The 14947-nt window shown below is 48.8% G+C and overlaps 1 protein-coding gene across 1 annotated transcript in view; it reads left to right on the forward strand.

The window, feature by feature from the left end:
- Positions 1–858: 858 nt before the first annotated feature.
- LOC144146187 (Na(+)/citrate cotransporter-like) overlaps positions 859–14947 on the forward strand; it is a 26556-nt gene continuing 12467 nt past the window's right edge. Inside the window, exons 1-7 of the mRNA XM_077678155.1 lie at positions 859–1020; positions 5604–5753; positions 7639–7927; positions 8908–8944; positions 10011–10130; positions 11374–11493; positions 12389–12463. Coding sequence (XP_077534281.1) covers positions 859–1020; positions 5604–5753; positions 7639–7927; positions 8908–8944; positions 10011–10130; positions 11374–11493; positions 12389–12463 — 953 coding nt within the window. The remainder of the gene's footprint in view (positions 1021–5603; positions 5754–7638; positions 7928–8907; positions 8945–10010; positions 10131–11373; positions 11494–12388; positions 12464–14947) is intronic.

Below are 14947 nucleotides of genomic sequence, written 5' to 3' on the forward strand. Positions count from 1 at the left end.
TGGGAGAACCTGATTACCAGCGACCACCTGGACGTCCAGAAACTTCTGGCATCTGCATCAGTCGCCCGGTCATCACTTAGATTCCTGGACTATGGAACCACTCTTATTTCATGCATTATTAAATGTTTCGTACTACTACTACTACTTGAGGTGATTATGATGACGATGATAATGACGGAAGTACGAGGAGGACGAGGATGGTGGCGGTGATGGGTGCGGCACAGAGAAACGTGACTTGCGCGTGCGCCATTCGACCGATCACATCATCATTACCCTCAGCACGCGCTGCACACGCCGCGAGACCGCTCGTGAGCGCAGGGCTGCCGACACGGCCAGCGTTTTCGATAGCCTTCCTGTCCCCGCCAAAGGTGAGCGCCTCTCTTTTCGACTTGCAACGCCCCTCTGCTCCGTGCGTACCTTCTCCACTCCATCAGGATATTTTTTGAACTAACGTCAACATCAATATCTATGTAATCCTCACCTGGACAACAGACGGGCCGTGTTCCATCAACGGTGCATAATCGCGCTACTCTTCCGGTTATTAAAGTAGCACTGCCCCAATCAATTCGGCTAGGGGACAAAGTTTGGCTAGTGAGACAAAAAAATGCTATCGAATATTATTCAGCGAAATTTATTTCGATGCTATAGCGCTAGATGAGTAAAGAGCACTGGCAATTTCCTGGGCCCTGAGATTACGCTTCATGAAACTACTTCCGTAATGCTAAAGATTGCAACATTTATCATTAGGCAGTGTTAACGACGATCAGTATTCCTCAACTGAGCTTTCGGGCTCACTATCACACAGGCTGTGTTGTCCTCATCGAAAGTGTCTCCGCGTCCTCTCGCAGCAGCGTCACGATGATGCGTCGCAAGGAACGCGCGGCCAACGCCCAGGCCGACGGCGAGCACCACCACGCCGAGGCCCCCAAGCAGAGCGGCACCTTCGGCTTCCTCAAGCTGGCCATTGGCTACATGACGCCCTTCTTCCTACTTCCCATGGTCTTCGTATTCGGCACCAACGTGAGCGTCTGCGGGGGCTGCGCGCGCATCCCTTGGTGTTGGCGTTTAAGGGTTAAAGTAGTACTGACACCAGTTTCGGCGTTAATACTGGGCCTCCTCGATTATCAGTCCCGGATCGACCGCGGACTGCCCGAGGCGCGATCCGGCGCTTGATTTCCCCATGTATTCCTATGGGGCTTCCGGTCCGAACGCAGTCCTCGGACTGCCCGCGGACCGACCAGGACTGCTAAATCGAGGATGCCCATTATTGCACAGTTCGCTTCCTTTACTCAACAGAATACCCTGGCTGAAATATGAGCGGCCTGCGACGCGAATAATATACTTTAATTGGATCTCATTTATCGCGCCGACGGAACAGCACGCGGAGCGGAACTCAGCAAATGGACATCAGCGTGACATCATCCCGTGGTAGCCAAAAGAAGTGACGCGGACAGCGCTCGTCAAAAACTCGTGACGTCACTTCACGCGCGCGGCCCCGGCAGCGGAGAGCGGGCGCCGGCACATTCACAAACGGGTGCACGTAGCCAGAGCTACAGGCATAACCGCTGCCCAGAAAGGCACTTTTGGCAAAAATAAAGTTCCACACACGGGAAAGGAAGTGATAATGTAGCCTGGAATCGCAATAGAAGTCGCCATCGGGACTTTTATTGAAAGCGGTTATCGAATTTCCGCCGCAATGGTGGGCCTACACCTTCAGGCAGCTCAGCCGTTCAGCTCCGGCGGCGGCGCGGTCGACACAACGCCCCCACCAGCCGCCGCAGTGTTTTGACGTCCGCACAAAACGGTGAGGTCATGCCGGGATTCTGTCATATGAAAGCGCGGGAATTTGCAACAAACGATTTTCAGGCCGTTCAATGTAATTAATTATCGCGTGGTGAAGTATTTGAAGTGGTGTTTCGGGTTCGCCAGACCATTAAAGGGACACTGAAGTGATATGTAAACATTGCGGGATTACTTGCGCAAATTGTAGTCCGGAGTCCCCAGACCATGTTTCGACCACTCTGGGCGCGTTTACGCGATTTTATTTAGTAGAAAAATTAATTCGAAAATGCTGTCCTCTTCTCTTTACGCTCGCCCATTTTCTGCGGCGTTTTCGTGTGACGTCGAGAGGAGCCGAGCTCGCAATTGGCTGCACGGCTCCCCTGCCTTCAGACAGTCAGTCGGCCCAGCGTTTCGTCCGCCGGCCGCCGACGGGTCGTCGCAATTCGTTCGCTCAGTTGAAACGAAGCCAGGACCCGTTTGTGAATGGTAGAATCTGCCTTTCTTTACTTGATTAGTTTGTACACTGTATCTAGCTCCAAGTCAAGGTCGCTTCACACAAGCTCTGCACAAGTGCACATGCGACGCTTCGCTGACTGGTACGCCAGTAGGAAAATATAAGGCCTCTTGAAGGCGGGAGAAGTCAGGGAAGTCAATATAGGTACTAAGGAAATAAAATCAACTGATATTTTTACCGTACAGCGTAAAACTAGGGTGCGGGAAGCACTTTTTTGCGCTGGGCGAACAAGCACAGCGGTCAGCAGCACGACTACGCATCTGCGAACGCTTTTCCGTCTACGAAATGCAATTGCTAGACGTGAGCTATTGTGGAAACTCGGGCGACGCTTACTGCACGAGCGCAATACAACAAATAGTCACCTAAGCTGCTTGAAATGCCAAAACTAAATAAAAGTGTAAACTGGTTGTACAATATATACCCTATATTACCATGGCCGGTGGTGCCCGCGCCGTGGCCGAGTGGTTTGGGGCGCTATATTTGCCACCGCAAGTATTTTGCAAGTCAGGAGTTCGAGTCCCCGCGGGTACGTGCTTTTTTTTTCTGTAAGTTAACTTTTTTGTTTTCCGCCGATGTTTTCTATATTGAGTTCACCTTTTTTTGGGCCGCAACGTTCATGGCTCCACGAACTAGTTCACAAAACGCGCGCAGGCTGGCACTGGCGCGCTAGCGAGTTCTCGTTGGCGTGCTGTTGCCGTAAGCACCGACTGCTTGCAGGCAGTGGGCACAGGCCAGAATGAACAGACCCTTGGCCTGGTGCGAACACGCTTTTTACGATACAGGCATGAGGGAGGCAAGCTCCAAATATGGGGGAAAAGCGCATGACATTTGGGCGTCTGCTGGTACGCGGAGGGCGTTCATGCACTGCGTAGGTTTCGGCTAGTGAATGCTACGATTCCAAGCCGTCCTAGGAGGCTTATCTTTATGTATTTTTACAGCTGACAACATGGCAGAAGCGCGGTACGATGATTACTGAGTTATTGAGAATGCCCATCCAACAACGCCAACGGTTGTGTTTTACAGAACCGAAACCGAAACCGAAACTTGTTTGGTTGCTCACCTTGGGCGTCGTCCAATCACGGTGCCCGCTCCTCCTAACGTCACAGCTTTAGTTGGTGCGGCCGCCGCAAACCGCGTATGGTAGTTTTTCTTCTTTCGCGCTTTGTAAAATAATTACCGATTTGTCAATCGTAAAAACGATGAAAAGTGTGCTAATTTGAGCCAGTCTACGCAGTGCAAGCAAAAACGGGAGCTTGACAATTTCACTTCAGTGTCCCTTTAAGCATTGATAAAAGCAATAAAAGTGGGATATAAAATTTTCGTGTCAGTACTCCTTTAAAGTTTGCTGTTCCCCAATGTCATGAACACGACACCTTTTTTTTCCTTTTTGCATGCGCATCTCATCCTTATGTTCACAACCAACCCAGCACCACTTAGCTCCCTTACTCTTGAGCAGTGGAAGTGCGCGTGGCAGAGCTGCAGCTCGAAGTCTGGGAGGCCCAGATATCTCGGGCGAAGATAGCGGCTATAAAAATTAGAGCGCGGCTGAGACAACAAGAGTACAACGGCGGGACCAGCGCTCACTTGCAACTGGTTTTATTTGAAGCATGATCTCGTATTAATAGTCGTCTAATCATTGGGAGCATGCGCAAAAGGAAAAAAAAAATACAGAAAGAAATCGGTGGTCCCGGGTTCTAATCCTGGACCAGAGCGAATTTTTCTTCAACTGCAAGGTTTCTGAGAAAGCTGTACGTATTTCCTTTTGTAGCCGTACGGCTGCATTGAAGCGGATGTCAAAATTTCCTTCGCACAAAGAAAAAAAAAACCGGTAAAATAGCTACAATCAAAGTGAAGCTTCCAAAAAATCTAATTCGGTGGCACGCAGAAGCACAGATGTGTGCGTCGCTGACGCACTGGTCCCTTTCCTATTAATATAAAAAGCTTCTAAAAGCTCCTTGGCCACTGTGTTATCACTCCCGCCGAGAATTTCAATTTGCTCGGCAGAAGCGATATTACAGTGTGCAGGAAGCTTTTAGAAGCTTTTCATATTAACTAAAAAGGGGACCAGTGCATCAGCGACACACCTGTGCTTCTGCGTGCCACTGAATTAGATTTTTTTGAAGCTTCACTTTGATTGTAGCTATTTTACTGTTTTTTCTGTATTTTTTTCCTTTCGCGCATGCTCCCATTGGTTCGACGTGTATTTATACGAGACGATGCTTCAAATAAAACCATTTGCAAGTGAACGCAATTGTTCCGTCGTCCATCTCTTGTCGTTGTCTCCGTCAGGCTCTAATTTTAAAGGGAAGCTTTCAGCTTCTCACTGATGACACCCATGCGCGAAAACGCAGTGCAGGAAAGTCAGCTTTCTCTGACGACGATGGTGATCGTGAGTGAAATGCAGAAAAATTGAAACGCTTCCCTGAGAAGCTTGGCGATAGCTTCGTTAGGCACCCTCCACTAAAGGTTGATGTGCACCAGAGGGGTGTGACGCTGACGTCGCGCCTTATATAAGCCTAACATCATGTTCTGAGGTGAACCTCGACAGCCGTTACCGTGCTGCTCAACCATGAGAATGACGTTGCTCTGCATGCCGTAAGGCTGTTAGCCGCAGGACGTGAGGCCTAACGTTTCATTTTGATGTTTAGGACGATAGGCCTGACGTCACATTTTGAGGTTTAACACCCTGAGCCGGCACTCACTCGGAAAAAGTACTCGTCAAAGGGACTGCACGCCAAGCAGCAGGTGCCGATTCACGCCGTAGACTCCGAACCCAAACGTTAGGCCTACGGAGTGCAATTGCATACCCGTGTGTTACGGATATTCTACAAAGTGGTGCATAAGTAGGACATACTCGCAGTGTGGGATTGGCCATCTAAGGTTTCCATGATGCGGAATCTTCGCGTTCAATCATCGTCGTGTCGTCAAACGGAGGGGTGCATGATTTTTGTAACCACTGTGCACCAACTTGTCCAACGATGTTTTACTGGAGATGGCAGACTCAGCACCCGCGGCCTACTATAATATGATGGCAACCCGCTGCCCATTTAATTTTCACCGCTATCTTTTTCCCCATTGTTTCAAAAGCGTTCGTCTTTTTCCCATTTTTCCATACAAACTGCCAGAAAAGTTTGCCACGTCTTAAAAACAGCCTGCTCGCGCCTCTTGGTGCAAGGCTTAGCGACTAACAAGGAGTTCCCTACAATTCGATTCTTGCTTGCTACCTAGCGCAAAAATCTGTGCACCGTATAGCCAATGTTGACGTCATTTCCACAACTGAAACGGAGGTGCGCGTTCCTCGGCGCAGTCCATCAAGTGCATCTACATCATGACGGTGATGATCATGCTGTGGGTGTTCGAGCCGGTGCCCTACCAGATCACCTCGTTCTTTCCGCTCATTATGGGGCCCATGCTGAACCTCACCACCACCCGCAACTTGGCCAAGTTCTACTTCAACGTGAGCACCTCGCCGTACTGTGTACCACTTTTCATCCTCTCAGTGCCAGGGGCTCTGCTAAAGAGACAAGCCTAAGATTTCCTCGGAGCTCATGAACTCTAGGCAAACGCACTCGAAACCGTGTGCAGTTGCAGTACTTTGCCACAGCACACCTTTTGCGGCAAGGTACTTTCTATTGAGCTCAAAGACATGTGACAGGAAGGTTTTGCGCGAATGCCCAATGCGTCCAGTACAACGCAGCTGACATGTGGCCCTGTTATTTATTCCCAGACCTGAACAGACAGTATACGCCCTCAGACACTGGTAGGTGTGCGCGTATCACCTTATCCAAACGGAGGTTGTGCAAGCTGCTGTGTTGTTTTGTGCGATGTACAGCGCTGCTGTTGGCTGTCAATGGCCATATACAGCATCCGCTCTAAAATGAAAGAGTCAAAGAGAGGAGCGTCCTCAGCACTTCTGGAATACCCGCAAAGACAGCGGTGAAAGTAAAATAGTAGTAGTAGCGTAGTAGTTATTAGTAGTGAGCAGTAGTTAGTAGCAAAAGTAACCGCACTAGTAGCAGTAGTATAGTAGTATAGTGTTGCTGCAACAGCAGTAGTTGCAGTGGTTATTTCGGAAGTAAAGGAAGGCAAGTTGGGAGTAATTCTATCATGGGACACCTCGATTCGGCTGGAAACAATTGGAATGAGGCGATAAGCAAAATATCCTTGAGGAAACTTGAACGGTACCAGCATAATGCAAGCTTCTGGGACCGAAGACAGTCCCACCCTGCCACTCTCGTTTGTTCGACGACCCTGCGCGAATGACCCTCGCTATAGCGATGCCGTAGCGACATGCACATGTATGTCGACAATTGCTTGCAACAGAAAATATTCGAATGAATGAATTTATTTCACAAGGATGGCGCTATGGCCGGAGAGGAAATAAGGTGGTGAAAAGAAGGAAAGACAGTCTACATTTTTAGAGGTCCTTCCCAAGATGTGTGCCTCTTTGGCGAAGGCCCGCATCGTGAGCGGCGTGTCTTCCATTTGGTTCTTTGGGTAGAGCCATTCGTTGAGGCTTCGTACTCGCGAAGGCTTGTGTTTGTCTCGGATATCTTCCAGTCACGGGAAAGACCAGAGTAGATGGCTAATAATCGGTGGTTCTAAAAAAATCCCGGGCCATCTCCACTAACGTGAAAACTGGGGAAGGGCGAAGCATGCAGTGTACAAGTGCATTCTTGGCACCTTGGCGTTTTCGCCCACGGAGATGAAACCGTTAGGGGTAGAGGTATACAGCTTTGCTGTAAGACTCGTGTCTTTGAAGCACGAAGTGTTCTCGCGCGAGGCTTTGGAAAACGAGTGTCCACGTGTGTTCTTTTAGTGCGCGTTTTTCTCACGGAGATGAAACGTTCTATAGCATGAGGCGTTGGAAAACGAGTGTCCACGTGTTTTAGTACCGTGACTACATGATACTACAACGATGTGAGACACCGACATCATGAGCCGCTAAGGGGCATCACCCCTAAAACAGACCCCTGTATACGCATTAGAGGTGACAGCTCACGCTTCCAGCTACTCGCTCTACGCAATCTTCGGAGATTTCTCTGCACTTGTGTATTCGATTAGGAAATGTTTTGCATGCTTCTCCAGTAATCACCGGACCACTTCACCGCCAGCGTTAAACTAGAGAAGTGGATTGGTGATGTGGGAATTGGGATGTTGGAGACGCATGATCCCGATTCGGAGTTCGCATTTGATAAGAAACGCGAGGCGGCTGTAAAAGCGCGGCTAGCAGACGGCGCGCCCAGCACGCGGTTCCATGGCGGCCCGCGATCAGCGAGGAAACCGTGTGCGGCGACGCCTTAGACAACCCGTGAAATGTCCCGGCGCGTGCACGCACGCAGGAGCCGATCGCGAGCTCCATCGCGGGCCTGACGGTGGCGCTGATCGCCCAGAACTGCGGCCTGAACCGGCGCCTGTCGTACAACCTGATCCTGATGGTGGGGCCGCGCGTCAAGTGGCTGATGCTGTCCTTCATGACCATCGTGTTCTTCCTCTCCATGTTCATCAGCAACGTGGCCGTGACCAGCATGATGATGACCGTCGTCGACACGCTCATCTACGAGATCTCGCAGAGCAAGCTGCGGAAGCGCGTCAACGAGCTGCTCCGCAAGAGGGAGAACCAGGGCGACGGTACGCGCCCAACTGCTCCCCCACGACTTTGCGCAAATTACGAACAGTAATAGTCAGTTTTAGCATACTGTGAGTACTGTGTGTACCGTACATACCGGGACCCGAATGGGCATGTGCGCATTCGTTCCGGTATGGTGGCTTATAGTTCCGCTGACGGGCGTTCCCCGCCTCGCTGTGCCCGTGCACTCGTTCCGGTAAAGGGTTGACCTCCCCGCCGTGCCCGCACGCGCATGCGCAGTTGGTTCCCGGTACACACGGTACACACGGTAAGCTAAAACTAGCAGTCCGTCTGTTCCGTCGTTTAACAGTTACCGTACTGACTGGGACCCGACTGCGCCTGCGCGCGCGGAAGGGCGAGGAGGAAGGACGAGGAGGTGCACCCCACCGTGGCGAATGCACGGGCATGGTGAGGGCCAGCCCGCGGAAATAATCCCCCCTACCGCGTCGAATGCGTAAGTGCCCAGACGGGTCCCGGTCAACACGGTAACCACGTACAACACGGAACATACGGAGTGCTAAAACTCTCTAATCGTGGCAGGACGTATTATTTCCCGTCGTTATGTGCACGGTGCTCATTGGTAATGAAAACCAAAGCTGCAAGCATGGTCAACAACTTATTCTTGAAAAATTGGTTATGACAAGAGCACATTTTTCTTTATTTGTGACCAAAATAATAATTATTTACGTTAAAGAATTTCTACGATGTTTATATAGTCAACCAGGCTTCCTCAAATGTTAATTTTGTGGCTTACGAATCAGGGAGTGTGCACTGCTTATAAACGGTTGCTACTATCTTCACATTTCTCCTGCTTTAGCTGCGGTTTCTCTTAGTTCTTTCCCTTTTTTTTTTACGCTGGGCTCAAACCGATTCGTGTCGGTTTTGGGAAGTAAATAAGCCGCGACAGCAAGTTCGCAATTGCTACATGAGGAGACGTTGCAAGTAATACGCTCTAACCTATGTTTTTCTCATTTTTTTATAGAGCCCGACTACGACGAAGTCGTCCACATCGAATCAGTGTATGTTGTTTCACATTTTAGCTGCCTCTTTAGTATTGATGCCTTTAACAGATGTTCGAAACTTTTGACATCTTAAAAACGAAACGATGTTGTATTAGCTAACTTCAGTGGAAATCAGCTTGAATTAAACGAACACAAAAGGAAGAGGGAGTAACACGACACACTGCTGAGTGTCGTGTTACTCCCTCTTCCTTTTGTGTTCGTTTAATTCAAGCTGATTTCCACCGAAGATGTACCAACTAGCACAGACCAGAGCCATTTTGTATTAGCTAATGTCTCGATAGTATAGTTCATTTGTATCATGAATCAGAACGATATAACATCCCTGTTCCTCGCTTTATCACTTTAGTTGCCGGTTTTCAGGTAGCTCAAAATAACAATCCGCTAATCCGCAATCGCGCTGCCCCAATTCTCGTCGTAGGTGGACGCAAAATACGTATCGAGCACCGAGGTGCCCATCGCAGGACTGCCTAAAGAAACCAATGGGGTACTCGGTGTCCTAATCTGTAAAGGCCAGTGCATGTCCTAATCTGTAAAGGCCACACATTGTTCACGGATGTGTGGAAAAACTGATGATCGGGATAGTTGCTGGCTAAACTTCCATGGTACTCCAGTACCAAATAGGACATGCTAAGTAGGACACCAAGTAAGACCCTCGGCAGCAAATAAATAAATAAATAAATAAATAAATAAATAAATAAATAAATAAATAAATAAATAAATAAATAAATAAATAAATAAATAAATAAATAAATAAATAAATAAATAAATAAATAAATAAATAAATAAATAAATAAATAAATAAATAAATAAATAAATAAATAAATAAATGCCTACAGTGCTCTACAATTTTAGTATTGAAAGTAAAGACTTGCTTTGTTTTAGAGGTTGTGCTCGCGTTTTGGTATTCGCGACGCGTAACGTAAAACTGACATTTCCGGACTGGTCATTTGCTGGCTAACGAGATGTAATTGGTCGGGATAAGAATGAGCGAATTTTTACCCGGGAATTAAGTGACCCGTTTCCCCGCTCTACTCATCGTATCCCGTCCCTGATCGCATCGCAGCAAGAGCAAGCAGCTGCGCAAGACGTTCCTGCTCAGCATCGGCTACTCCGCGACCCTCGGCGGCATCTCGTTCATGACGGGAAACCGGACTAACAGGGACATCAGCGAGCGCATCAAGAGGTGCGTGGGCGCAAGGGCGTTCTTAACCAAGATAAGTTATGCACTAGTGTGTGTGTGGGTGTGTGCGTGTGCGCGTGTATGTGCGTGCGTGAATGCGTGCATGCTTGTGTGCGTGCGTGCATGCTATGTGTCTGCGTGTGTGTGCGTGCGTGCATGTGTGTGTGTGTCTGTGTGTGCGTGCGTGTGTGGGTGAGTGCTTGTGCGTATGCGTGCGCGCGCAGCATCATTTCGCATACACACATGGTCGCCCGCTCCAGCGAAAGAAATAATCCGGACGAGTGTCTTTCGGCCTTCCCATCACATCCCAGTCCTGCTTATAACTGAGGTGGGATGAAGTGGCCGTGAGCATCGCCCTCCAGAAGAGCCTCAGTGTCACTAGTCAGATTAAGAATAGCGATACATCATCCGTCACTGGAAATCGAACCCGTGTCGTCTCATGGTTTATTGACCTTAGACGGCACGCCGCCACTGCGGGTGCAAGGGGCAGTGAAATTATGGAAAGATTTACTGACGTACGTAGCAGTATACATTTCGCTTGAGGGGACTATTACGGCAACGTTAGAAGGATAAGCAATCAACGGTTAGGGTTTTTTAACATGAAAGTGTTTTATTCCGGGATACATACACATTTGAATGACGGAAATGACGCCAGTAAAACGAGGCAAGCGGCCTGTAAAGGGTGCACCCCTGCACACAGGGCATTTTTGCGGGGAAGCAACCTTTAGAACCAAAGACTACGTTATACTTAGGGTTATTCGTTTTGGGGTTTTATATTTTAACACGAAAGTGTTCTATGCCGGGATACACCAAGATTTCACTGACGTCATATCCGTCACGGAAATGACGCCAGTACACCTTTGCCGAAGTGACCCGCCAGCAGGGCGTCGCTCACCAAGCACACCCACAAGACAGCCGCCAACCCGCAAATCATGCTCAGCTGAATGGAAGCAGCACATTTCGCTTTCATGCTTTACCGATTCATACGACAAAGGAATCAACCACATTTGTTTTACTGGGAATCAGCATGTGTTGGTGGATGTCCATTTCCACAATCGGTTTGACGATATTTACGTTTCGTGTCACACGTTCAAGTCGATGTCACAGGCGTGATGGCTTTAGAGGCTTTATCAGTTGATGTGTCCCCTTGCAACTAAGCAGTGCATGGTACATTTCTCGCACGTGGTTAGCTGCCTCTGTTCACAGCGCCTGCCTGCTTTCTCTTTTTGGCCCCCGTTGCTGGCAGGATATCGCACGAGCCCAACTGGATCACGACGACCACGTGGGCGCTGTACTGCTTCCCCGTGGGCATGATCACCATGCTCATGGGATGGGTCTTCCTTTACACGGTCTACCTCAAGGAGTAGTAAGCCCCTGCTTCTTTTATCTTAGAAAGGCGATACAACAAGCTCCTCCGATTGCACAAAATCGCGAGCCTAGGCATCGGCACAGCATCCACAGTACGGCTTTTAACAAAAGTAATAACTAAAATGGAAGCCCTATAGTCGTAAATGTCTACGAAGCTTTTATGACTGTGGTTAGTAATGACCACTGACAGGGAGAAAAAAAAAATTCACCCATCTCCACGAAGTGAATAATGACGAGTGGGCGAAGCACTGGGGATCGTTCTTACAGTAACTCAGCCGTGGCATTGCCCACTCGCGCATGTAAACGAGTGACAACAAGTGTGTACAGAAAAACCATTCCAATCCAATCCAATCCAATCCGATACAATTCAATTTAATCCAATCCAACCAAATCCAATCTATTTCAATCCAATCCAATCAAATCCAACCCAAATTAAATCCAATTCAATGCTTCTCGCGCATGCGCAACACAGTGTACATGGACGCCAAGCCCCGGACAAGGCGAGGTCCTAAGGTGCTTCGCCCCTAAAAAGCCGCTGATGGCGAAAACTGTGTGGGGCACACACATTCTCCGACGAACTGCATAAAACGTACTGCATTCTCAGTCACTTCTCTGGGAACGCTCTTAATTTTGGTTGCAATGCCTTAAGCGCCCAATATCACACGTAAAATATGCTAACCCAAGTTCAAGGAACTTCACGACAAGAAAAATTATTCTTTCAGTACTTCACTGAGGATGCAATGGTGTCCGAGCTCCACACGTTTTACCAAATTTTCTGGTTGCACCTTTTCTATCGCAAGTCCCGGTTATCTAACGGCATATCGGGATCTGGCCTGGTGCATACTATGCCGCACAGCCAACTTAACCAGGCCCCTGCTTGGATCTTGTTTCAGTGAGCAGCAGTCCCGTCTCGACGTCAGAGAAGTCAAAGATGTCGTCCGGGACAAGCTACAGAATATGCCGCGGACGTAAGTGCCAAGCTGCGCTCCAATCTCACTCGTCTATAGGTGGTATTCGTTAAAAAGCTTAGCTGGCAGTTTTTTCGCTTGGCAACACTGGAAACTGCTACAGACATGGCCGATGCTCCACGGAAATGACGCTGCTCGGGCCACTGCGCCAGCACGCCGAAAAAGAAAAAAAAAAAAAAACACCGGCGTGCGTCGTCTGCTACGTTTCAACCTGATTCTATAAGGTGGTGTCAACAGAGATGTTATTAATCGCACTCACAGTGGACTCGAGGTACGGAGAAAGAAGTATTTCAGGAGGAGCATCTAGCGGGCTGGGACAGCGCGGGCGGGCGGTGCGTTAATGTCACTGTCTAGCGAGGAGGAAGTGCAGTTTGCGGAGCAGAACAACAGATGTCGCGTCAAGAGCGTTGCCATAGTTTACATGCTCTTTTACGGACGCGACGCACAAAAGTCGTAATATGATCGAATATATTGTGAAAATTGCCAGATTTATTTCAGTAAAATAAATAAATATAAGTGCTGGGTATTTTAGCAGCAGCTATTTTTAATACTGCCCTAGTTATAAGCCGTACCGCGCTTGAAACGAAACCCTAGAAGGAATCCCGGAGCAGACGGACGTGTGGCGACGCCGCCTTCCCGCCACGAGTGGTTGACTCTCGCCGCTCTCGCGGGCGGGTTCTCAGATTTGCGTGCGCGCTTTTCATGCTGCACAGGCAGGGCGGCGAAGTTAGGACAGTCTGAATATGAACTAATGGCATAGAGGATAAGAACAATCAATTACTGAAACTTAATCATACCTAGATTCTCAACCACATGTTTTTTTTTTGTAGGTTTTGCGCTCTAGAAAAATCAAAGCCCTTTCGTCTTACGACAACGATGTTTGACAAGCGAAGATTTCTTCCACCGCAATTCGTTGGCGTCGTCTGCCCACGACGGCAGCCGGCTATGCACATGCTGACCTTGAACCGGCGCGCCTTTTCCTTTTGGTGCCTCGCGACAGAGGGCGCGTCGGTGCCGTGCCCGGAGCCGTGGACTTTATCGCGCCGCCGGAGCAAGCCCTGTTGCGCCTCCTGAATAATTCTTGCTCCGTGACTCGAGGCAATACTTTGCGTTCGGTGAGGTAGAGTTTGCAACGTGCAACACAGTCATGTGCTTAGCACGGACAAGTACCGCCATCCCGCGGAGCCCGACGTAACCAGTGACGGCTCACTAACACGGCTGCCTGCATGCGCGCCTCGCCAGAGAATACAAGCTATAAGGAGTAAGTTCCCAGTGAAAAGCTGGGCCTAACAAGCAGCTGGAAGCTTGCTGCTCTGCCTAAATTTGGGACGCTGAAGTGGGCTACATTGCATTCCTAATCATATCAAAGCGTAGTATGCTTTGAAAGCGTTCTGAGTTTTTTTCGGCCAATGTACATTCACATTTTTTCGAGAGTAAATATGGTTGAATACTGCCGTTTTTGCACAATCCTCGTTACCGATTTGCTGACGTGTAGTATGTCGCCACGCTCGAAAGACTGCAAGGGAAGACATAGTGAACTCGAGCATGTTTAACCTGAATAAACCATTAAGAGCAAAGAAAATTAAGCGCTCACCGTTGAAACAAGGAAAAATAAATATTTTGAAGCCTGAGGCAGTCTCAAGCCACACTGCTAGAGAGTGTGAACGTCATTTTCATAGCTTGTAAGGTGGCCTTTAAGGCTGAATGGTGTTCTCTCCTTCTGTGCATAAGAAATAAACTTAAGCTATATACTTTCGCTGAGCAGTGAAGTGACGGATCGCGCAAGTTAAGGTACTCACTTCAACCCCAATGGGTTGAGCTACTGATCTTTAGGGCTCCTTTAAAGGGTGCTCCACAGCAAGCAGGATAATACTGCGGTGAAGGTTGCCGGCAGCTGAACGTACATATAAATGCTCTCATGGTGGTCAGCGCGAACGGAAACAACACACAAAGAAGAGAATAGACGACACAAGCGCTGTCTAGCAACTATTCTCTTCTTTGTGTGTCGTTTCCGTTCGCGCTCACCACCATGAATGCTATCCAACTCGCCCAATTTGCTGCCTTGTTACAGTACATATAAATGCGCAGCAACGCAAGGAATATTAGTTGGAAGTTCAGCGCATTGTTTGTCTTTCCTTCCTCTCGTATCATTTTTAACGCTGTTTTTGTAAGTAGCATCATCCACAAACTAGACCGGTACGGTTCACTTGTTCAGAACGCTAGGGAATGGACGGGTGGCGCAGGGTGTGAACAAAAGGTTCGCGAAAGGTTAACAAGAACAAAATAAAAGGTTCACAAAAGGTGTGTGTGTGTGCGTGTGTGTGTGTGTGTGTGTGTGTGTGTGTGAGAGAGAGAGAGAGAGAGAGAGAGAGAGAGAGAGAGAGAGAGAGAGAGAGAGAGAGAGAGAGAGAGAGAGAGAGAGAGAGAGAGAGGAGAGAGAGAGAGAGAGAGAGAGAGAGAGAGAGAGAGCGCTCCCTGGAGAGC

The sequence above is a fragment of the Haemaphysalis longicornis genome, unplaced genomic scaffold (assembly GCF_048455015.1).
Source record: "Haemaphysalis longicornis isolate Haplotype H1 unplaced genomic scaffold, Haemaphysalis longicornis Haplotype H1 scaffold_7, whole genome shotgun sequence".
In the NCBI taxonomy this organism is placed as follows: Eukaryota; Metazoa; Arthropoda; class Arachnida; order Ixodida; family Ixodidae; genus Haemaphysalis; species Haemaphysalis longicornis.